General features: G+C 55.6%; 1 protein-coding gene across 1 annotated transcript in view; it reads left to right on the plus strand.

The window, feature by feature from the left end:
• ASS1 (argininosuccinate synthase 1) overlaps positions 1-23,134 on the plus strand; it is a 51,997-nt gene that overhangs the window by 21,263 nt on the left and 7,600 nt on the right. Inside the window, 6 exon segments of the mRNA NM_173892.4 lie at positions 1,728-1,798; positions 2,011-2,041; positions 7,053-7,143; positions 9,802-9,886; positions 10,395-10,459; positions 19,479-19,610. Coding sequence (NP_776317.1) covers positions 1,728-1,798; positions 2,011-2,041; positions 7,053-7,143; positions 9,802-9,886; positions 10,395-10,459; positions 19,479-19,610 — 475 coding nt within the window.

Here is a 23,134-nt window from a genome sequence, read left to right on the forward strand (position 1 = left end):
CACCCCATCCTTATCACTGTCACCGTAATTCTTTTAAAGCCAACACGCAAGGTCGGGTCCGGAAAGCGGGGCATCGTCTGTGTACACGCGAAAGGTGGTTTTGTTTTCTGTTGTCAGTTGCGTCCAGAGTTTCCGGGGCGTGGGTGTGTGTGTTGGCGGGGAGCTCCGGACAGAGAAGGGAGGGGAAACAAGCCTCTTTGGTTGAGGGCCTGTGTTTGGCATTCGTGTGTATCTCCCTGCCGAGGAAGGGCTGCCCGTCCTGTTCTTCTCTCCTTGCTCCAGCAGAGCCCCAGTGGGAGAGAGAAAAGGCAAGGGTGTTTCCAAACCACCCCCGCAGAAGAAAGCCTCCAAGGAACCTGCCCACTGGCTTTCTCAGCCCCCTGCCCGGGGAGTCTCCTCTGCAGGGATTTCAGCCCAGTTGGCACAGACAGGATCATGGTCCCCACACCGGGCCTTCTCTGCCTGGAGACAGCACAGGGCGATCACGTGGATTTGACTCTGGGCACCTCTGTGGGCGGCAAGCAGCCCCTGACATTGATCAGCCTCGAAGTGAAGTGCTCCACTCGCCCGTGTGGTCTCCACTGAAGAGGGTGCAGGTTTTAGAGTGGATGTGGGCTGTTGCTTTAAAAACAAAGTGTCATGGTAAAGCTGGAAAAATATCCAGAAGGTTTAACCTAATTTATTTTGAAATTTTAAGGTGGTGATGAAGGAAACAGCAGGTCCCTGGAGGAAGCCTCTAGAATCTTAGTTGTGGGTATGAGCTGAGCCAGGGCAGAGAGCTGTCCGGAAAGACGGGGTACTGCTAGTGGAGACAGGTGGGACCCACCTGGGCGAGGTGCTGAAAAGGGGGGCCTAGGAGGCAGAGCGGAAGTCTTGCTGGTTTAGAGGGGCTGGGCTAGGCTGGCTTAGCTGTCTTCTGTACTCGGTAAACCCGGGAGAAGCGAGCAGGATGGTATACTGTGTTGGATCCAACCAGGTGTCAGCCTGGGTGGCAAGGGACAGCTCAGGGAGCAAATATGTCTTTAATACAAAAGACCTTCAACGTGTCACCCACAGCCTTTCAGGCCCAGGGTCTCCAGGGGGTCTCCCCCTAAACAAAGAATTGGATCATTTGGGAAGCAAAGCGTCATCAGACGGAGGGTTACTCCTCTGCAGGGCTGCAGGGTGGTGTACGTGGTAACCACAGGCAGCAGGGGAGACGTGGGCCCAGGAAGTGCCCAGCCACACCCTGGGAACAAGTGTCCTGAACCAGAGGCTCTCGTGGGCACCTCTTGCTTCCTTGGGTGAGCATTAAGCACCCCCGTGGGTGCACGTGCCTTGGTTGAAATCCACAATGAAAGCTGGGTCCATTCCACCGCCCAGCTCATAGGGTGGCAGTCCACGGACGGTGCTGGGAGACCCTCAGCACCTGAAGTGTGGACTCAGAATCTTCTGGAAGAAACCTCCAAGGTCAGCATGCACTCCACAGCGTCTCAGACACTAGGTCTTAGAGTCTCTGCCTGGGCGTGTTCAGAAATGGGGCCATGACTCCCCAGGCCAGCCTGGGGTGGGGAGAAGGAGACGTGGGGGCAGGGGGCGGTCCAGGGTCTTGTTGGCCTGGGAGCCAGAGTTTGGGGGTGCCTTGACTTTGAAAGGAAACTGAGGCAAGCAGGCCTGACCCTCGTGTCCCTCAAGCTGCCTCGTGCCAACACTGTCTTACCGGTGTTGTCTTAACCTCTTACCTGCAGCAACATGGAATCCCCGTCCCAGTCACCCCCAAGAACCCGTGGAGCATGGACGAGAACCTGATGCATATCAGGTAAGACGGACCTGCCTGTCCACCGCTCTGCCAGGCCTCGGTGAGCACCCACCCATCTGGGTCATGTTGGAGTGGTGACCCACAGACCTGTGGTCCCCGCCCTCATGGACGGAGCCCAGCGACCTCAGGGAGGGCAGACCGCCTCTTGGTGTGTCCCTCTGCTCCTCCCACACTGACTCCCCTCCTCTGTCTTCCTTCTTTCTCCCCTGTAGCTACGAGGCTGGAATCCTGGAGAACCCCAAGGTAATCCCCCGTTCCCCCGAGCCCACTGTCTTTTGGTGGTGGCTGCTCCGTGCCGACGCGGTCTGGTGTGTTTGTAGCCTAATTTGAAATTTCACGGGGGGCCGGGTATGGGGCTGGGGCTGAGCCCTGGCTGTGTTCCCCGACCCTCCCCACTGGGCTCCCTGTCGCCTGCCCACTCCTCACTGCGTTTTTTCAGATCCTCCCCCCTCCCTGGCGCTCTTTTTTTTCTTAATTGCTGCCACGATGAATAGGGGAAGGAAATATTTCAGGGAACGGAGAGTGCGATTGTGAGACAATAAAGAAGCAATTAGGCAGATGAGACACTTGTGGGAGGGCCCAGTCTGTGCCCACCAGCTCTTGGGCTGCCTCGGCTGCTGCCACAGGGGGAGGTGGCACAGATCGGAGCCTCAGGACCCGTTTGTCTGGGCCTGGGCTTCGCACCCGCCAGCTCGCCCGCCTTGGTCCCAGGTCCCCAGCCTCCCCAGCTGGCTCCCGCTGGACCTCGGGGCCCTGTTTGAAGTTAAGGTTTTTCTCTCTTTTGGAGGGGTGGAGGGGTTCCTTTGTGTCTCCCCCTGCCCACCATGGGAGATGGGGGAGGCAGGATGAACTCTATCCTGGGAAGAAAGAAAAAAAAAAAATCTCTTTGTCCCCCCAGGGACTGTCTCCACTCCCTGGCTGATTTGGGGGTGGGGTGGGCTGGGGGTGGGCAGGGGCCCTTGTGCAGCTGGGCCAGGGCGGGGGTGTGCTGGGGGGCACAGGATCTAGGAAGGCCAGCTGGAGAGGATGGTTTGGGCAAGGGTGGAGTGAGCCTGGTCCTGGGCAGAGCTCCCCGTGGGGACCAGGCCCTCTGGATGGGTGTTGGTGATAACCTAACCTGTACCAGGGGCTGTTTCTGGAACCAAGCCTGGGGTCTGTATTCTCCTCGGCTCTGAACCTCCTCATGTCCTGGGGGAGGAAACTGAGGCCCAGAGGAATGACCCGCCCTCCCGGCAGCCTCTGGTTCCCAATGGCCCGCACACCTCCCCTCCCCACCCGCTCGGCCCTCAGCCCAGCCGTGTCACTCAGCAGAGCCCACACCCTCGTCCCCTGGGGGCTGATGGCCCCACAAGGCCGCTGCCTGCTGGTCACAGGCTTTTCCAGTTCATGCTTGGCTGACCCCACGACACTCAGGCCAGCCACCCCTAATTAGCCAGTCAGTCAGCGCCCAGGGGGCTCGGGGAGGCTGAACAGAGCCCAGCGGCTCCTCTTGTGGCCTATGATGACGCTCTTACCTCACTGCGGGGTGCAGGTCCCTTCCCCTCTCGGGCCTCCTTTCTAATGAGGCCAGTGCATGGACAAGGAAGTGCTAGCCAGTGTATTTTTCAGGATTCTACCCACTAGTCAAGTGGGAAGGTGAGTGCATTCCCAGAGATCTGGGTCTGAATCTTGGCTTTGCTTCTATGGCTGTGCAACCTTGGGCAAGCTACCCAACATCTCTGAGCCTCTGGCTTCTTAAGCAAACAGCTGGACAAGGCAATACCTGCCTCCTGGGATGTGAAAGCCCTTGGCCTGTCCTGGCACAGGGCCCAAGGCCTCAGCCGTGGAACCAGGGGTCCCACTCTCCCTCCTCCGGCCGGCTAAGATTTTTTGGGGGAGGAAGGAGATGAGGTTCCCTCAGGAGTGGATGCTCTGCTCTGCCCTCCCAGGGGAAGTAGGGAGACCACACTCCTGCTGAGACGTGCAGGGCCAAGCCGAGGGACCCAGGGGCTGGCCCACTCCAGCTCCGCTTTCCCAGGCTGCCCTGCTGCAGGTGGCGGCCAGGGCAGCCCCTTGCCACCAGTAGGTCCCAGGGCCCCAGGTGGGTGCTACTCCCCACAGGGGAGGAACTCTGCACGCTGGGCAGCCCTGGCCCCCTCTGGAGGCACTGGGGAGACCGAGCTCAGGGAACCAGTGGCCCCCTCCCTCCCCAACCCCCCGCTCCAAAAAAAGCCTGAGACCTGCCGAGGGGAGGGTTTGAAGGCAGATGGTGGAGCCATTTTCTGCCTCCATGAGGGCTGATTGAAGGGCAATGAGGCAGCTAATGCGAAGAAAGATAGAAATTTACTTGCTTTAACTTCATACGGCCCACAGTGAAAGAGTTCATTCAGTCGCCGGCCCGCCATATCTGATGGATGAATAAACCATTTGCCGCATCGATCATGCCTCTACATCATGGTTTACTTCATGGGCCATTTGCTTCCAATTTCTCCTTCTCAGCCCTGTTTCATGCTTTCTTTCGCCCTCTCCCCATCCCCTCTCCCTCCCCACCAACTCTCTCTCTCCTTTTTTTTTCCTTCACTCTCTTCCCTCCCCCAACACCCCCACCCCCCCACAACCCAAGATGACATTGGAAGTGAGCCCTCCCGCTGGGATGGATAAATAGGTGGTATTGATACTCAGCAACAAACTATTTGTCATTTGAACTGGGCTTTTAGGAAGGCAGAGTAAAAAGAAGGCAGGCGTGAGCCACCACCTCGGAATGCAAAGCAAATGTCACTTTATTTCTATTTAGTTATTTTATTTAATCGGTGCTGTCAGGGTGTCCTGCTTCCCACTGCAAAGAGAGTGGGGATGCTGGACCCGCCTGGTCTTCCTACCTCCCCTCTCCTCCCGAACGCACTCTCATCCTGTCCCATTCTCGCGGTGCTCGCGGCCGGTTAAGTGCTCGCGGCCAGCGCGGCAGGAGAAAGTGACAAGCCCCAGGTCTGAGTCTGAAGGCCCAGTGCGGGTGGAGGTGGGAGGCAGGCGAGTTCAGATGGATGGGCTGGGGTCTCAGCCCTGGCAGGCAGCTCGGAGTTCAACCCGGGCTGGACAGTCAGCGAGGAGCCCCCGGCAGGTGGGGAAGGACCTGTGAAGTCCTGTTGGTCACCCAAAGGCCCCAAGCCCTGGTTTCACTTTGCCTTTTGGCCGAGGATAGCCCTGGTCCCAGGGAAGGTGGCGGTTGGTTAGGTCTGGGGAGCCGGGCACGTCTCTGACCGTATCCCTCGTGCTGTCTCTCATGGAGCGGGTGGGGGCGGGAAACAGCACTGGACGGGCGTTCTAGAGTCCTCAGTCTGACTCCCACACCAGGGGTGGGGGTGGGGGGTGGCCAGTGGCGGGGCGGCGTGATGGGGACAGGCGGCTTCTTTGGCCTTGGTTTTTCCACCTGGTCCATGGGGCCATCAGGCTGGAGGTCCTCAAGGAGGCCCCCCACCCCTCCTTGGGTCTGTCTTGGAGGTCTGTTCTGGGTCCCTGCTCCTGCCCGCTAAGGGGAAACGGGAAGGGATGGTAGCTGGCCTCGGAGGAGCTTTGAAGGCATGAGGGCTTTATTCCCAGTCCCATCTGAGCCCAGGAGTAAAGCTAGAAGGATCACTGTCCCTGTTTGCCCAGGACTGGGTGGTGGGGGGAGGGTCTCCAAGTTTGGAGCCAGGATGGTTGGTCATCCTAACCACAGGGAGTGACCTCAGGGGTCCCGGTGGCCCCACCTCTCTGCCCCACCTGAGCAGCTCTTCTCCGAGGCAGGTGTCACCAGGAGGCTGTTCCAGTCATCCTGTCACCTGCAGGGCACCAGGCCCTAGTTGGCACCTTCTTGGATGACTTTCACGTCCAGTAAGAAATAGAAACTGTCTATGTATTTAAATTGTAAGGCAGTCAAAAGAAAGTGTTAGTCACTCAGTTGTGTCTGGTAGCCTGCCAGGCTCCTCCCTCTGTGGGATTCTCCAGGCAAGAGTACTAGAGTGGGTAGCCATTCCCTTCTCCATTGGATCTTCCCAGTTGAGGGATCAAACCTGGTTCTCCCACACTGCAGGCAGATTTATTGTCTGAGCCGCCAGGGAAGCCCAAAGCAGTCAAAAGCAGGTATCATTCCCCCTCCCCACCCATTTTACAGATGAGAAAACTGAGGCTCAAAGAGGCAAAGCAACTTGTCACAGCCTGACATCTCGACTCCCGGCTTTGGGGTGTTTTCCACCACTCTGAAATCTATCACATCACTGTTCAAGGCCTCATGGGTTTCCCGCCCTGGGCCATGTGGTCTCCGCCACCCCCACACAGCCTACGTCACAGCCCCGACAGTCCCCGTCCGCCTCTAGTTCTTCCTCAGTAGGTGGGGGAACAGTTCTTGACCTCACCCACCAGGGCTGCAGAAAACGCAAAGGGAACTGCAGATGCAAAGTGACATGGGAATGCTTGCAGGCTTTTGACAGCCAGGGATTGAAGGGACTGCACTTCCCAGGATGTCAGCAGGTGGACAACAGCTGGGCCCTGGGATGCCCACGGGACAGACTTGAGCAGTCAGGCCCAAGAGCCCCACTGGCCTCATCATGGCAAGGGTCCAAGCCGCAGCCTGCAGGGGTGGGGGGGGGCGGGGACCTAGGGAGTTCCAGGCAGCCAGCCGCCCCTCCACCACCGCATCGAGTCGAGAAAGAGGCCCAATTTCCAACACGCCCAAGAAAAAATATACATAAAGGTTGATGTGTTTTCAAATGGGGTTTTGCTTCACTCTTCTCTTTTCTCCCTGTGTGTATTAACCTCGGGGACCCCAGGGACGGCTCTCCTTGCCGGAGCACCTGCTGGGGTCAGGCACAGTCATTAGCTTTGCGGTCAGTGCAGAATAAACCCCAATTCCCAGTGCCGAGGAGAGAGAGAGAGAGCGCGGGTGTGCCCACGCCCGCTCCCGGGAAGCCCACCTAGTGCCTCACTCCCCCAAAGTCACGCTTTTCCTGCCTGACTGGCTCCTCCTGCTATTCCACCTCCAGCTGTGGGGGCGTCGAAGAAAAAGATGAGATCAAGTTGAGGGGAAAAATTGTCTGATTTCTCGAGCCCTTTGTTTCCCAGGCCCCTGGCAAGTGGGGCTGGCTCCAGGTAGGGGGGCTGGGAGGCCGGCCTGCTGGCTGGACTGGCCAGCCGATGGCAAGTGCCAGCAGGACCCTGGCTCTGGAGAGGGCTGCAAGAGACTGACCTGGCACAGCTCGGCTCAGACACACTGTCCTCCAACCTCTTTCTGTCTTATCAGAACCAAGCGCCTCCAGGCCTCTACACAAAGACCCAGGACCCGGCCAAAGCCCCCAACAGCCCGGACATGCTCGAGATCGAGTTCAAGAAAGGTAGGTGCCTGCCCAGTCAGGACTCCACGTGGTGGACTTTTGGGGCCCTGGCTCCTTGCCCCTCCTTGCCTGGGATCCCCCTGGGCATGAGCCTTCTGTATTCCTCCTGTGTTTCCCGGAAGCCAGGCTTCAGATGGGGTCTTCAAATGTTCCCAGCTACCCCCTCCCCGGATGGCATGATCCATGGAAGCCTTCAGATTTGGGAGGAAAACACCCCAGCGGCTGTCCCCTGGTTGGCGGACACCAGGTCTGGAGGAAGCATTCTGGCGAAGTCACTCCACTTTTCTGGGCCTCAGTTTCCTCATCTGTAAACTGGGAATAAAAGCACTCGTTGCCTCGTGTTTTCACGGTACAGAGTGAGATCTGGATGGGGTGTATCTGGTGCAGGAGTGGTCACCAAGGAGGTGCTCACCCAGTAGGACAGCCAGCCTTGGGGGTCCCCTCTGACCCCACAGCTACTCCTAAGCTAGCTGCCTGGTGCATCTCCCTACCTCCCCACCCTGGGTTCAAAGCTGCTGCCACACTCGCTTGTGTTCTGATTTCCTCCTCATCTTCTCTGCAACCAACATGAACGTTTGCTGGCCTGGCCTGAGAGCCCAGCCTTGAGCCTGGCATGAGGGACACCCTCCCCACCCCCACCTTGCCTTGGAAGACAGAGGGGAAGGCAAGACATGCTGGGTAATGGAAGGAGCAGGACCTGCTTCAGGGTGAGGGCTCAGGATGTCCAAGGAGAGGACTTTTCCAGGAGGCTGCAGAAATCGGAGAGACTTCCTGGAGGAAGTGGCGCTGGGCAGGAGCTGGAGGAGCCAAGAAGGGGGCGACTCCAGGCAGGGAGGCTGGTCCTTCCAGCCACAGGCAGGGATGGGGCCGAAGGAGAGGGACTCAGAGACAGATCCCAGCTCCCCCCTGCTAGTGTGACCTTGGGTCTCAGGCTTGTTCACCTGTAAAACAGGCCACAGAAATGATGCTCATAGGTGCTTGAGCATGGTGGTACTTTAATCATTGGCCTCCTGGCCTTTCTCAAGGGCCTGGCTGCGCCAATGGGCGTTTTCATCGTTCTGGCCCCACCTCTGCCATCAGTTCAGACACTTGAGTGTCAGGCCCCCTGGGGACCAAAAGCCCTTAAAGTCTAAGGCCCTTAAGGTCAGCTGGAGCACTGAGTCCGTCTTATGCCCACCCTCTGTGACCCAGGGCCGTGCGGATGTGGGGCCTCTGAGCATCATCTCTGAGAAGATGGGGGGTACACCCAGGCCGCACCCCACCCCCCACAGATCCCCTGGAGCCGGGGAGAGCGGTGAGGGTGGGAGGTAAGCCGGAGGCCACAGACGGTCCTGCACGCTGGACACCAGCTCTGGGCCCCTTTTCCTCTAGGAATAGATAGGCCAGCTCCAAGGGCTGAGCCCGAGAAGAAACGTGATCCATTTTAATGATTTGGGGACTGTCTAGAAAAAAAAAAAGTAGACGGAGGAACCCTCCCTGACGACTCCCCATTCACTCTCTAGTTAATTTATTTGAAGTTTTAATCTAATTATTAACTATTTTAAAGGCTAAGAGGCTTTCTCTGGCGGCGGCAGCAGCAATGTCTGCTCGTCTCTGGGGGCAGGCCTCATCCAAGGCCCTGCAAGGACGACAATAGGACCGGAGGGAGAGAATTGAGAGGGGAGAGGCGGGTGGGGGCGGGGCGGTGGGCAGAGGGGCTTAAGGTTCATTATTGGGCAGACTTACATTTAATAGCAATTTACAACCAAGTTATAAAACCCCTGGAAATGGGGGTTAAGAATGGCCAGGCTGACAGCCCCTGAGCGAAGCCCCTCCAAGCGGCGCCCGGCTAATAAAGACTCGAAAGCCGCTATTGAGGCCTGATTGGCATCCGATCGCTGGCTCCATGGTAATGAGCTGGGCAGATGGGTGGGAGATTAGCCGCCAACTTTGAACAGCTTTTCTTTGTCACTGTTACAGCTCTCTTGTTAGGCCGCTAATACATTTATTGCTCATTTCACACCGCTCGAGAAAGTGCCCCTTGCTATTCAAAGTCAACCCCGAACCCACCCACCGCCCCCCTCCCGCCACCCCCTTGACTTCCCTCCCGAGCGGTCACCTTCCTCCTGCCGCCCCAGACCCGACTTCTCAGAATTCACGGGCGCCTCCAAAAGCTCGCCGGCTGAAACAGGCATCTTCTCGCCCCGATCTGGGGTGCGGGGTCGGGGCGTGGGGGTCCGCCTGACAGACGCGGCAGGGGGCCGTGTGTGTGTGTGTGTGTGTGTGTGAGTTCAGCCACACCTCGGCCAGGCGGGCCCCCCGGTAACTGGTGGGACAGAAGGTCCTCCATCGTAAGACAATGGCGGAGCGTGAAATTCAATTAGTTCAGGGCCTGGTTCCAATTTCACAGCCCCTAAATGCAAAAGGGGCAGAGAGAATGGGAAGGGTGGGGGAGAGCGTTTTTATTGCATTTTCCCTTTCATTCTGGGGGGCTTTCTCGCCCCTTCTCTCTCCCCAGCAGGCCTCAACCTGCACTGGGCTTCTCAAGGAGTCATTTGGAGTCCATATCTGTCACATCCATTTAAGGCGTTGCGGGCGGAGGGGGAGGGTGGAGTGGCAGCCACAGACTCCTCCGCTGAGCTCCGACCGTGGGCCCCCTGCCCTCTCCTCTTGCCCTAGGGGTCCCCGTGAAGGTGACCAACGTCGGGGATGGCACCACCCACAGCACAGCGTTGGAGCTTTTCCTGTACCTGAATGAAGTCGCGTGAGTGTCTGCTGGGAACACACTGGCCAGCCCCTGCTTGGACCGCTGTGGCTGGTGGCCCCGGCCCGAGCCTTAGGGGCCGAGGAGGACAGGCCCGCGTCCTGCAGTCAGCCCTGGCACCAGCCCTATAGGCGTAGGGCCCTTTGCTTCTGTACAAGAGTCCCGGTGGCCCTGGGCCTTAGAAGGGAACAACCCCAGAGCATCTTCTGCCCCCGGGGATGGTCCAGTTGAGCCTTTCCAGGTCTCAGCTGGGTTGGGGACCAGGCTAGAAGGACAGCTGAGCAGTGGGGAAGGCTGGGTGCCACGCCAGGCCAGGCCCAGGTGGGGGTGACGGAAGTTGCACACTGAGCTCGCTGTGCGTCCCAGGCAATCCCTTCCCTCCTTGGGCCTCAGTTGCCCCACCTGTACAATGGGTGGTTGGACAACTCACCCGGCTCAGATGTCCTCTGAGTCTTGAATCCTGACGCCCTGCACATGGCCCCCAGTGACCAGATGGTTCTTCTCACAGTGGCAAGCACGGCGTGGGCCGCATCGACATCGTGGAAAACCGCTTCATCGGGATGAAGTCCCGGGGTAAGTCTGGTCGCCACCCCTGGGGGCATGGCTCGGCTCCCAGAGGCCCCTGACACCCACCATCATGTTCCAGCGTTGCTACTCCCAGGCTGACTTTGGGCAAGTCCTTTCACCCTGCCAGACAGTTTCCCTTATGTGAAGTGGGGATGAGGGACACTTGGCCACTGATTTCTGATGGCATCAGGAGAAGAGCTGTCCCCAGAGCAGGGAGAGGTACAGAGGAGAGAGGAGGCGGGCCCAGGGCCCGGAGGTCAGGCACTCCAATGCCCTGGGCGGCGGGTCAGCCAGGCTTAGAGGCAGGCCACGTAGGGCCGATTTCGTGGTCATTAAGGTGACATTGAGGAGGCCAGAGGGCCCGGCAGGGTGGGAATCTCGCCAGGGGTGGGCGCTATGAGCCAGTCAGGGCCTGAGGGCCTGTCTCATGACATGAGCATGACATGGTCGTTGTTCGGTCGCTAAGTTGTGTCTGGCTCTTTGCAACCCCATGGACTGCAGCACACCAGGTTTCTCTGTCCTTCACCATCTCCCAGAGCTTGCTCAAACTCATGTCTGTTGAGTTGATGATGCCATCCAACCATCTCATCCTCTGTTGCCGCCTTCTCCTCCTGCCTTCAGTCTTTCCCAGCATCAGGGTCTTTCCCAGTGGGTGGATTCTTCACATCAGGTGGCCAAAGTACTGGAGCTTCAGCTTCAGCATCAGTCCTTCCAATGTATATTCAGAGTTGATTTCCTTTAGGACTGGACTTTTTGCATGATGCTGGGGTGGGGCTCTGCCTTGGTGCTGAGTGGCTGCCCGGCCCATATCCACCTCTGGCTGGGCCTGGAAGGAGGTGAGGCTGGTCCCCAAGCAGGTGCAGAGCCCATGGTTCCCTCTCGGTCCCTCATCGGGTCGTCTCGACTGCACCCAACCCCCATCCCGTTTGAGGAGATCTCATGTCCCCCGTGATGAAGTGATGTGCGTGCTTCTGACTTCCATGAGGGAGGGGCAAGCCAGCCGTTAAGAGTACCGGTGGTGGGATTAAGGTCCCTTGTGTGAGCAGGTGTTCAGCTCGCTTTGCTAAGGTCAATTTAAAAAGACGGCACAGCTAAAGAAAACCAGGCCAAGGTCATGGCTCTTTGTCCCTCGGGATGTTTTTCACTGAGACTCTAAAATCCAAAGAGAACTGATGGCAGATTTCAGGTCAGGGCATTGGTCCTTGAGGCAGGATGCCAGGGCTCTCACATGGAGTTCAGGTTCACAGCTCCTGGCTGATGACCCTGGACTTGGTAGCTCAGTTTCTGCAGGTGCAATGTGGCAGGCGTTGGGACAGGAGTTGGATCATTCTGGTTCTGACCTGTTTGAATTTATCTCAAAAGGGGAAGAAGGAAGCAACGTGGCTTTGCCTCCTGTGTGTGTTTTTTTTCCCTCCTTGACAAGACTATTACTGTGAAAAACAACCTAATTGAAAGTCTCAGAAGACCTTGTGGAGAACAATATTACTAATTAGCTGCTCCCTTGTACCCTCTCTTACCTTTGTGTCTTACCTATACCAACATCTGATTAAACGTCCTTTTGTCTCACTTTGCCCTTGGGAGGCAGCACAACGCAAATTATCTGAGGCAGACTCCGGAGGGACCTCGGCGAGCCAGAGCCCAGCGCCCTTGCTTTATAGGCGGGGAAACCAAGGCTCAAAATCACAGCCACGTTGGTGGTAGGATCAGGACTAATGTCGAGTCCCAGAGAGGCATGGGGTGGAGGGCTGAGGGCTTGAACTCTGCACTGGGGTAGATCCGGGTTCTAGCCCATGTATGTTAGCAGGAACTGGCCCAGTGGAAGAGCTTCTTGAATGCAGCAGTCCCATAGGGATGCTGAAAGGGTCAAGGCGGCCTTTGCCCTCTGGGAACTGTCCAGTCTGCACCACGATCGTGTCCCTTCTCTGTCCAAGGCAGGCATCACTGATTGTGGATGTAAATCAACAGTGCTGACGATGGACAGATCGCCTGAGATCACTCTGTGAAATGGCACCCAAGTGGACTGGACTATTCTGGGAACGCATCCTGAAAGAGGTGGCAGAAGGATAGACTTTACCTGGTAGAAGAAGGTGGGATAGAAAGGAGTGGGAGCCTTCCAGTGTGAGTGGCAGGAGCAGCCCCAAGTGGCCAGATGGGTGGTGGTTTAGGTGTGAGGCTGGCCGGCCTCCTGGAGGCCTGGCAGAGGCGCATGGAAGGGCGGGTGTCAGGGGCCAGGCTTGGGCACCAGACTCGACTGCCTGCCTTGGCTCCATCACCCTTCGGAAAGCAACGTAGCCTCTTCAGAGAGGCTTCATCCATGAAATGGGTTGTTGGGCAGATTGAACACCTCTGTGTTGACCTATAGTGGGTGCCGTGCCTGGAGGTAGGCTTCCTACCTGTTCCCAGATTGAACTTTGAAGATTGGAGCCATGAGGTTAGCGCTCAGTTCCAACTCCCTTGCTTCTTACCATCCACCTGAGGTGAAGATTCCTGGAGCATAGCCCTCACTCTGCGCAAGCACTGCGTGTGCACCTTTGAGGGGCTTTCTCTAAAAGCATAGCATTTAGCCTGAGAGTTGCTTGCTGTGTATCCTCAGACAAGTTGCTTTCCGGCTCTGCTACTCCCACCGGCAAAGGTGGGCATGCTAGAGGATCTCACCTTCTCTCTCTCTGCAAGTTCTACCTTGCCTATTTTCTGACTTGGGGAGTGAGAAAAGAAAGTTGCTTCTTAATTTTAGGGGGAGGTCTTGTTTTTTATTTCTCCACTCCCAATAAGTCACTGTGAGAAAGAAAGAGGGGCAATAGAGGAAGACATCGTCGGTTCGCCCAGGAGACTTTTATTGGTCTACGGTCAGGGGAAAAGCTGTTAATTGTCAATTATATGGAGGGCAGAGCAGGAAGGTGCTATTGTTCGTAGGTTGATGTACAAGGGGGAAATGTCATTTGTATTGATTTTACAAAGCTTAGAGTTGAAATTGGTTAAAGGCTTTTTTTTTTTTTTTTTTGCCGGGTTGGGGGAGGGTGGGTGGGTAGGAAGCTGGCAGTGCTAATGTATCAGGTCTGGGGTGGCCAGGTTAGTGGCACTTGGGGCCATGGGGTCAGCAGGCCGGGGGCTGGGGAAGCCGCAGATGGAGTAGCTTTCGCTGTATTGTGGCTGTTCACATCGTCATTATCACATTATCTTTTTAACTCTGGAGGGGGGCTAATTAAGTGAAGTAAATGAAATCAGTGGGGAGGAGAAGGGGGGCGAGGCAGGCAGGAGGGAAGCTGAGAAGGAGCTGGCGCTGGTTCGTCCCTCACCTTCTCCCCCCAGCCCGGCCCCATGGGTCTCGCCTCTGCCGCTTCCCTCGGTGACTCCCTCCGCACTCGCCTCCTCACCTGCCTTCTGTTCTCCCCTCCACTCCTCCCTTCCACTCTCTTCCATCTTCCTCCCTCCTTCCCATCTCTCTCGCATCCTCCCCTCCTCTCTCACTTCCTCCTTACTCCATCACTTTCTGGCGAAGAAAGACTTAAGAGTTGCCGCCCGCCTCTCCAGACCTCCCAGAGTCTCCGCTCAGACTGAACATTCCAGATTGGAGGGAGACTTGTGAGGCAAAGGTGTTCGCATTCCCAGAAGCCCGGAGTGGCCAGCATCAGAGGCCCACCCTGATTCCCAGGGTAGGGCCCGCGGGGCACCGTGAGCATAGAGGAAGGCTAGCAACCCACAGGGACTTGCCTCCCCATCACCATGGCAACTGCCTCTCTTCTTGGCCATGGGATCTAAGTGGGGAGCTCTTGGGCTCCAGCCCAGCTCCCCTCCCCTGGCCTTTCTGAATCCCTTCCTCTGGACACTGCTTACCCAAACGACCAGAGGCAGTGGTCCAGGTGCCTTAACCTCCACCTCTGCCCTCCCACCGCCCCCCACCCGAACCTCCGGCCGAGTTGGCCGATCCCACTCAGTTCTGCCAAATTGCTCAATTTCTGGGCTAACCTGGCAGCCTCGGGAAAACAGATGAGAAAAATTTAAGCGGCTGCAGCTGTTTTGGTTCCCACCTCTTCCTCCTCGGTCCACTCTCCCCCCACCCCGGCCGCCCCCGCCCCAGCTCCTCGCCCTTCTTCCCCACCCGCTCCTCGGCAGTAATTATGGTGTGATTGAAGCCGCTCCGCAGAGAACCGCTGACACCTCTGTCTTTTTCCTGTAAACACGGGGAGATGAAAATAGACACTTGAATCCGCTGTGCGTGTCACTCGGAAGATGTCTGTTGTCTCTTCCCCAGCGACACCGAGACTCAGCTGTCATTTCCTCCTTCTTTTTGCGCAGTGGTTTGTATGCCGACTGTCAAAAGCCCCAAATCCATAGTCTTTAAGCATCAGGATTCTGTCACTGGGTTTTTTTTTTTAAGTCATTTTTTTCCCCAGAAGAAATACACAGAAATCATCTGTACCCCCTACCCCTGTGGAGAGGAGAAGGAAAGCTTTAAGACACACACACACACACACACACGCACACACGACAACAGCAACCTGCAAACAAGCTTTTTGATCAGTCACAATTAACTTTAACACCTTCTAAGGCAAGGAACGGGAATATTAATTGTGCTGGTGTGTTTCACGGCTGCGGCTTCTCTTCTCGCCTATGACTCCTCCCGCAGCGCCCTCGGAGGGCTGACGGTCGTGTGGCTGGTCCTGAGGGCTCAGCGGTGGGTGACTGTCCACCAGACACTCTCTGTTCTTTTCCTGGGGACAGCTCTGATGGCGCAGTTTGGGGGTGGTGGTGGGGGACAGGGGCTTCCCAGGTGACTCAGTGGTAAAGAACTGGTCTCCAATGCAGGAGATGCGGGTTCAATCCCCAGGCTGGGAAGACACCCCCCCCCACCCCCCGGAGAAGGAAACAGCAACCCACTCCAGTATTCTTGCCTGGAGAATCCCATGGACAGAGGAGGCTGGCGGGCTACAGTCCATGGTGTCACAAAGAGTCAGACACGACTGAGTGACTAAATAACAACGGGGGTCGAGGGCTAGGACAAGTCATAGCTCTTCCTTGATGGAAAGCATGGATGTCCTCTCACCCTGCCAGCGACTGGTCCTGTTTCGTCTCTGGACTGTGGGGAGGTGATGCTAGGGAGCTGGCTACAGCGTTCCAGAAACGAAACCGCATGCGCACCAGGGCCATTGTGTCTGGGTGCTCACCTTCAGGCGCGTCTCAGTGGGACTTAGGCAAAAGAGCAGTCGACACTTGCCACCTTCTCCTCTTACAGGCAGGTTGCCTAGGCCACAGAGGGGGCTGAGGCAGCCCGAGGTCACACAGCAGAAGTGACTTGCGCTGAACAACTGTAAAGGTATAAGTTGAGAGGGACTTCTGGGCTGCACTCCTGATCTACGAATACAGCTTGGACTCAGCTGGCCGGGTGTGGACAGGAGAGCAAGGAGGCAGCTGGGTTCCCCAGGGGCTAAAGATGAGGGCAGCTCCTGCCCTTGGCCTGCCGTTGTGACTGTGTGTGTAAGAACGGGCTTTGAAAGTTTCTGGGTTTTTCCAAAATGTGGCAAAAGTAATAATCAGGAAGAATTAGAAGGCCCATTTCTAGTCCAGTAAATACTGAGTTCCTAGTATGTAGAGTTCAGTTCTGACTCTTTGGGACCTGATTGACTCTTTGGGACCCCACGGACTATAGCCCACCAGGCTCCTCTGTCCATGGTATTTCCCAGGCAAGGATGCTGGGGTGGGTTGCCATTTCCTCCTCCAGGGGATCAGCCCTACCCAGGGATCGAACCTGTGTCTCTTACGTCTCCTGCATTGTCAGGCAGATTCTTTACCCCTGAGCCACCTGGGAAGCCCGGTATATAGTAAATATATATTGAGTTGCTAGATATATATATTGAGTTGCTAGAATGAGAAGACAAATAAGGCTTTGCCATTATCTTGCTGTTGGTGACTCTTGGTGATAAAGTTTCTAGAAAAACTGAAAGCTTGCCCCTTTTACCTTGTGGTTATTTCTGTCTTTTTTTATTTTTTTTTTGGAAGTAGATGTTTCCAAAAACTCTGCAGCCCTCTAACATTGTAAACAGACTGCTGTAAACATCAGGCCTTTCTCAGTGGCCTGGGGTCATCGGAAGCCACTTGTTTGTGGCTCCCTAGTGTCCCCAAATCAACAGACATGAATTTGAGCAAACCCCGGGCGATGGTGAAGGACAGGGAAGCCTGGCGTGCTGCAGTCCGTGGGGTCACCAAGAGTCAGACATGACTGAGCGACTGAACAACTGTCCCCAGAAGGCGCCAGCCCAGAGCCTGTGCTGAGTGCTTGTCTGCTTTTCACAGGCGTTCTGTGTCCAGTGTCCCCAGTCTCACGCTGTCGTTTTCTCAGCCACCCACCTGTCTCCCACCTCGTCAGCCCTTCTAAGCTCCTTCGGGGTTGTGTCTCTGAGGCAGTTTGTGGACGCGGATGACAGAGCCGGTTTGAACTGTGTTTATGAGAGTCATGATGAGGGGTGGTGGGGGCCTGAGGCGCTCCCCGGGGAGTCGAGGGCTTGGGCCTGCTGCGTGAACTGGGGGATGGTGGTGTTTTCCTACCGGGGAAACAGCTGTGTTTACCCCCACAACTGATTCAGGACAGCAGAAGTGGCCCAAGAGCTGCAGGCACACGAGTGAAACAGGACCAGCGTGTCCTAGCAACGCCTTGCCTCTCTGCGCATGTCCCCGAACCCCAGGATGTGGGGGGTTTGCAGATAAGAGACCCGCTTCCCCATAGACAGGCTCTTTTCCACTCTGGAACACCTCAGAGCCTTGGGAACACTCTTCCTTGGCCACAGCACCTCAGATTTGGGTGTCCCTTTCATGCTTGGTGAGCACTGGATCACTTTGCAAAAGGCCTAAGAGGCAACCAAGTGCAGAGATGGAAAACTCAGAGGCAGGTCTCAGTCTCCCCATCTGTGAAATGGGTGTGTTGTGCCAAATCAGGATTTTTAAGGACTGCTTGTGGAGTCCAGGGTTTGCAGGGGGACTTCTGCTCCCCACAGCTGGACCTCGTCTTTAATTGTATATGTTGAGTTTCCGCCTAAGGATGTTTGAATCCTGAGTTTGCAGCTGAGTTAGGAAAATACAGGCCATCGTTATGGGCCCTGACATTTCTATGGATTCCCAGACTTAGATTAAAGACCAGAGAAGTTCTCAGAGGAGAAAATTTCTGGCTACTTACATCAGACACAACCTTGGTCATGTCCCCTATGGACTTCAGAGTTTAAACAATCTCTTCCTTTCTGGTTTTTGTTTTTTTTGTTTTTAAGCATTTTTAAATTGTGGTAAAATATACAAAACATTGGGAAAAAATCCTGATGCTGGGAAAGACTGAAGGCAAAAGAAGGGGGCAGCAAAGGATGAGATGGTTAGATAGCATCACCGACTCAATGAACATGAATTTGAGCAAACTCCAGGAGATGGTGAAGGACAGGGAAGTCGGGCATGCTGCAGTCCATGGGTTTGCAAAGAGTTGGATATGACTTAGCAACTGAACAACAACAAATACAAAACATAAAGCTTACCATTTAAACTGTTTTGAGGGTCCTGTTCAGTAGTATTAAGGACAACATTCATGTTGCTGTGTGAGCACCAGCCTGCATCTCCAGAACTCTTTCATCTTCTCAAAGCGAGGCCCCGTTAAACACCAGCTCCCCTCTCCCCCTCCCCAGCCCCTGGCACCCAGCTTTCCACTTGGTTTCTATGAACTGGACTCTTAGGAACCTCACGTGAGCAGGATGACACAGTATTTGTCTCTTGGTGATTTGTCTCTGGTTGATTTCCATGTATCCTGTCTTCGCATGTATCAGGACTTCCTTTTAAGGCTGAATGTTTCACTATGGAAATATCTCTTTCTGTTTATCCATCCATCTATTGTTGGGCATTCTGATTGCGTCCACCTTTTGGTTCTTGTGCATAATGCTGCCATGAACGTGGGCGTATGAATCCCTCCTGTGGAAAGATGACCACGTAAATTTTGAGGAAAACCAAAACTCTGTCCCTTTAACGCCATAACACTATTTGGTGGGAAGAAAGGGACTTTTGGGGGTGGCGTTCGTCGGGGAGGGTTATGACCGCTTCATCAGGACAGCAGACACAAGGCAGGTTTATCCAAGGTGCTCACCCGAACTTGACTCATGGGGCTACACTGCCAGGATTGCCGGGGCCAATTCCGCCTCTTGGTGCCTCAGTGTCCCCAAACCTAGGATGGTGCCCATTCATCAGATCTCCCTCCCAGGGCCACACTCAGCCCAGGGCCAGGAGCCCCCTTGTCACTTGGAGGTGGTGTGGTCCAAGCAGGTTGTTTAGCAGATGGAAGATTCAGGCCAGAGATGATGGGGAGGACGCTGGTCAAGACCGTCTTCCCGCGACCTTCCAGGTGTGGTCTCATCACCTGCTGGTCCACAGGGAAGCAGACAGCACCACTCAGGGACCGTTCCCAGCTCCACTCCAGCTACGTCCCTCCCCCCAGGAGGCTCAGTTTCCCCATTGGTACAGTGGGGTCAGCCCCGAGTTGACCAAGGTGGCGAGGATTTCTCAGCAGAGACGAGGCTGCAGGGGAGCCGCCAGCCGAAACTGGCATGTGTGTGCACACGTGTCCACGCGTGTGCATGTGTGTGAACAGCCGTCCCCTCCCCTGGCTCCCTAGGGGAAGGCAGGAAGGGATGTTCAGGGCCCTGGGCTCCAGCAGAATCGGTTTAATTACAGGTTTTCAGCTGCGGGCCGGTGGGCATGAGTTGGGGAGGAGGGGGGAGCGGCTCTGAAACCCTGTCATTTTCCAGCATCTGAGGGCCTCTGCAAAGGGGGGCATCTAGACATTTTCTCCGCAAGCCGCAGAGTGGACTGTCGTGGCCCCAGCGTGAACATAATGGCAGATGCATTTTGCAGCAAGCTGGGAGTGAATGGGTCCGACCGGCTTGTCTCCTGTCAGACGAGTCATTATTATTATTTTTTTTTTTTTTGTCATTGGCTGACAGTTTGGGTTTCATGCGTTTCTCTCTTTTTTTCTTCTCTTCCCCCTGCCTGGAAAAATGGCTAGGTATCTACGAGACCCCAGCGGGGACGATCCTTTACCACGCTCATTTAGACATCGAGGCCTTCACCATGGACCGGGAAGTGCGCAAAATCAAGCAAGGCCTCGGCTTGAAATTCGCCGAGCTGGTCTACACGGGTGCGTAGACCCTGCAGGGGCTGCCTCCCCTCCCTGACCCAGGGGCACCCTCTTCCTCCAGTCCCAACTTACCCACTGCCACCTGCGCTAGAGCCTGGAAGATGCAGGTTGAAAGGGCTGGAGAGAGGGCAGGAGGCAAGGAGCGAGGAGGGGACTGTGGGACCTGCCTTGTTCATGAGGTCTTGAGGGAAGCGCGCCAGTTCCCCGGGGCGTCTCGCTGCTCTGCTGCCTGCAGCCCATGGGACTGCAGAGGGGGCCAGGGCAGCATCCTGCCAAGTTTCATTCAGCATGTGCCGGGTACCTGGCACCATGTGGGGACACGAGCCATCCCGGAGGGCCCCCTCCCCCAAGTTCCTAAGAGAGCTGCAGCCAGAAACCAAGGCTCCGGGCAAAGGGAACTTATAGAGCATTACCCAACTGGAAGTGGCCAAGTTGGGCTGGACTTCAGGTCAGCCTGTCTCCAGGCAGAACCCAGAGCCACTCCATGAACTGCCTCAAGCCAGAGAAAGCCTACCTTGACCAAGAATAGGGCCTGAGCACTACATGGGCCAGATCCCCACTCAGAAGCCACCAGGGCCACACATACCCATTTCACAGGTGAGGAGACTGAGTTTCCATGCCTCATCTGCCATCTGACCAGGCCTCCTGACTCCAGATCCATCCCAGACATTGTAACAGGAGTGAGCAGATCCAACCTGTTGCCTGTTTTTGTTCAGCCCATAGGCTAAGACCAATTTTTACATTTTTCAGTGGTTGAGGAAATTTTTTTTTAAGTAATATGTATTTCATTTAATATGAAAATCATAAGAAATTCAAATTTCAGCATCCATAAATAGTTTTTTGGAGAAGGAAATGGCCCACCCATTCCAGTATTCTTGCCTTGAAAATCCCATGGACAGAGGAGCCTGGCAGGCTACAATCTATGGTATCACAAAAGAGTCAGACATGACTTCACAACTAAACACCAACAAATAGTTTTTTTGGCACCTCCTTGCTCATTTGTGTCCATGTTGCTGTCTGTGGCCACTTTGGAACGGCTCTGGCATAGCTGAGTAGTAGCTAGGGAAGCTACATGGCCCATAGAGCCTAAAATATTTACTATCTGGCCCTTTCTAGAAAGGGCTGACCCTATTCTATAACAGTCACATCTCCCTAATTTGAGAAATCACGTCATAACAGACCCTCTCAGCTGTTGGGAGGATGGCCTGCTGTTCTCTGGGAGCCTAGATGTCAGAAGGACCCTGGGAAAGTTAATATTCATAGCAGCAGCCTGGTATAAGTCTCACCTCTTCCACTGGTCCTCCACTTGGAGGTTTCACTTCCTCTGAAACCTTGGAATAGCTATAACTCATCACGGGGTTTCAGGGCGACATGGTGGTTATTGGCTGGCATTATTTTTCCCTCCCATTGTTCCCAGCAGCTTTGAAACCCCAGGGCCCCCCTCTTCCCAGGTACAGACAGGTGTTTAAATACCATTGTCTCCTGCAGACTCTTGTGCTCAGTGGGGTTTCCATGCTGAAAGGTGGATTTTGGTTACAAAGTGGGAGAGTCATTAAGCTGTGGCAGGCTGTGATGGGGGACAGCACCTGGCCGAGGCTGCTTCTGGGGCGTCCGTGGGGCTGAGCGGGGACCAGGCTGCCAGGCTCCCCACACAAGATTGGCTGCCGACTCTTGCTGCCCAGCCCTGAACCGGGTATTACCTAATCTCAGCTGCACAGAGGTGAGATGAAAATGCTTGTCCAAGGTTTCAGAGCTGCTGAGCCGTGGCTTGGAGCCCAGGACAAGCTGGCTTCAGAGGCCAAGTTCTCGGCCACTTCAGTAGATGCTGGGGGATGGGAAGGTGGGCTGAGCCCATTTGCGAGGGGTGACTAAGGGTCACTGGCATGTACAGGCCCACCCTGGGTGTCTGGGGCACAGGTTGGCCCCCAGCTGAGGGGCTGGTGCCTCTGCACTGGGCTGCCTGTGTTGAGTCCTTGCTGTCACCCACTGAGCCCCCTAAATCCCCAAAGGTTACAGTGATTAGGTTTCAAAGGAAATGAAACCTCAGAGTGGAGGCTCCTGCCAGGTAGTTGTTATTAAGTTCAGCCAGGTGCCTCTGATGTCCAGGCCCCCATAGATGTCAAGGTTGGCATTCGGCACCAGCCTGTTCCCTCAACAGCTCCGAAGGGCTGTGTGATAGGATTTCTCTCATTAGGGATGCATAAATGTTAGAGAGTGGGGTTCAGCTTCAGCATGTTCCTTAAGCCCCCTGTGCCTCGGTTTCTTCCTCTGAAGAGTGGAGATGAGGCTGCCTGTCTTACAGTGAGGACTCAATACATAGATATGGGCTTCCCAGGTAGCATGAGTGGTAAAGAACCCGCCTGCCAATGTCAGAGATACAAGAGACACAGGTTTGATCCCTGGGTTGGAAAGATCCCGTGGAGAAGGAAATGGCAACCCACTCCAATATTCTTGCCTGGAGAATCCCATGGACAGAGAATCTTGGTGGAGTACAGCCCATAGGGTTGCAAAGAGTCGGACACGACTGAAGCAACTTAGCACATATGCATTGCATAGATATTTGCAAAGCCTCTAGGAGAGTGCCTGACGTGGTCTCCGAATGTGAACATAGGAGAACAAGGCTTTGCCTCTGGCTGGGTAGATCTTGAATCTGTCTCCTCCCTCAGCCTCAGTTTCCTCTCCTGTAAGATAAAGGGCACTGGGCCAGATCCCTTCTGTTCTGTCTAGCTCCCCCCTGAAGATCTATCATTCTGCTCTGGCACTTGGCTTCTTTGGAGCCACTGTGGTCTCAGGGCCCGGGGAGACTGAGGCCCAAGAAAGCCCTTCTGTCTCGGGCCCACTCCCAGCTGCCCCAGCTTCCGTGACCACTGTCTTTCCTCTCACGCCATTCTCAAATTTCCTAATGTGGCTGTATGAAGTTTGCACAGGCACCCTCCCTCCAGGACCAGGCATGGGCCTCACCCCGCAGGGTCATCCTGGCAGGACCCCAGCTTCAGGGCCCCTCCATTTAGGGGGTGTAGGTCACCTCTCCCCTCACCTCAGTTTCTTCGACAGTAAAATGGGTATAATACACAGAGGATTGTCATCCTAATTAACACAGAGTTTGGCTCAGCCCCACCCACCATGCACCCCCAGCCTGGGACACTCAGGGTCTCCCCAGGGCAGTTCTCAGGGCTCACTGTACCCCCACCCTGGGTTGGGTCTGCTGAGAAGAGAAACCTGAGCGCAAGACCCCTGTGGAGGCAGCGGGGGAGACCTGAGATAAAAGCCCAGGAGCTCCTACTGGGTTCTCTGCCCCCTTATCTGGCTACATCGCTTCCTCTCTTCCAACCTGTGAACCTAATGGGCTAGTTACCCTGACTTAGAAAGATGGCCAAGCCACTGGGGCACGGGGTAGGGAGGGGTGCATGGCCCTCAGTGTCCCCTCCCACGGGAGTCTGGGCTACAGGCAGGAGCACTCCGGACCGTGCTGTGTGGTTTGGAAAGGTTCTCTCCTTCTCGGGTGTCTGTCGCCCTGGATACAG

Source organism: Bos taurus, chromosome 11, assembly GCF_002263795.3.
Source record: "Bos taurus isolate L1 Dominette 01449 registration number 42190680 breed Hereford chromosome 11, ARS-UCD2.0, whole genome shotgun sequence".
Classification (NCBI taxonomy): Eukaryota; Metazoa; Chordata; class Mammalia; order Artiodactyla; family Bovidae; genus Bos; species Bos taurus.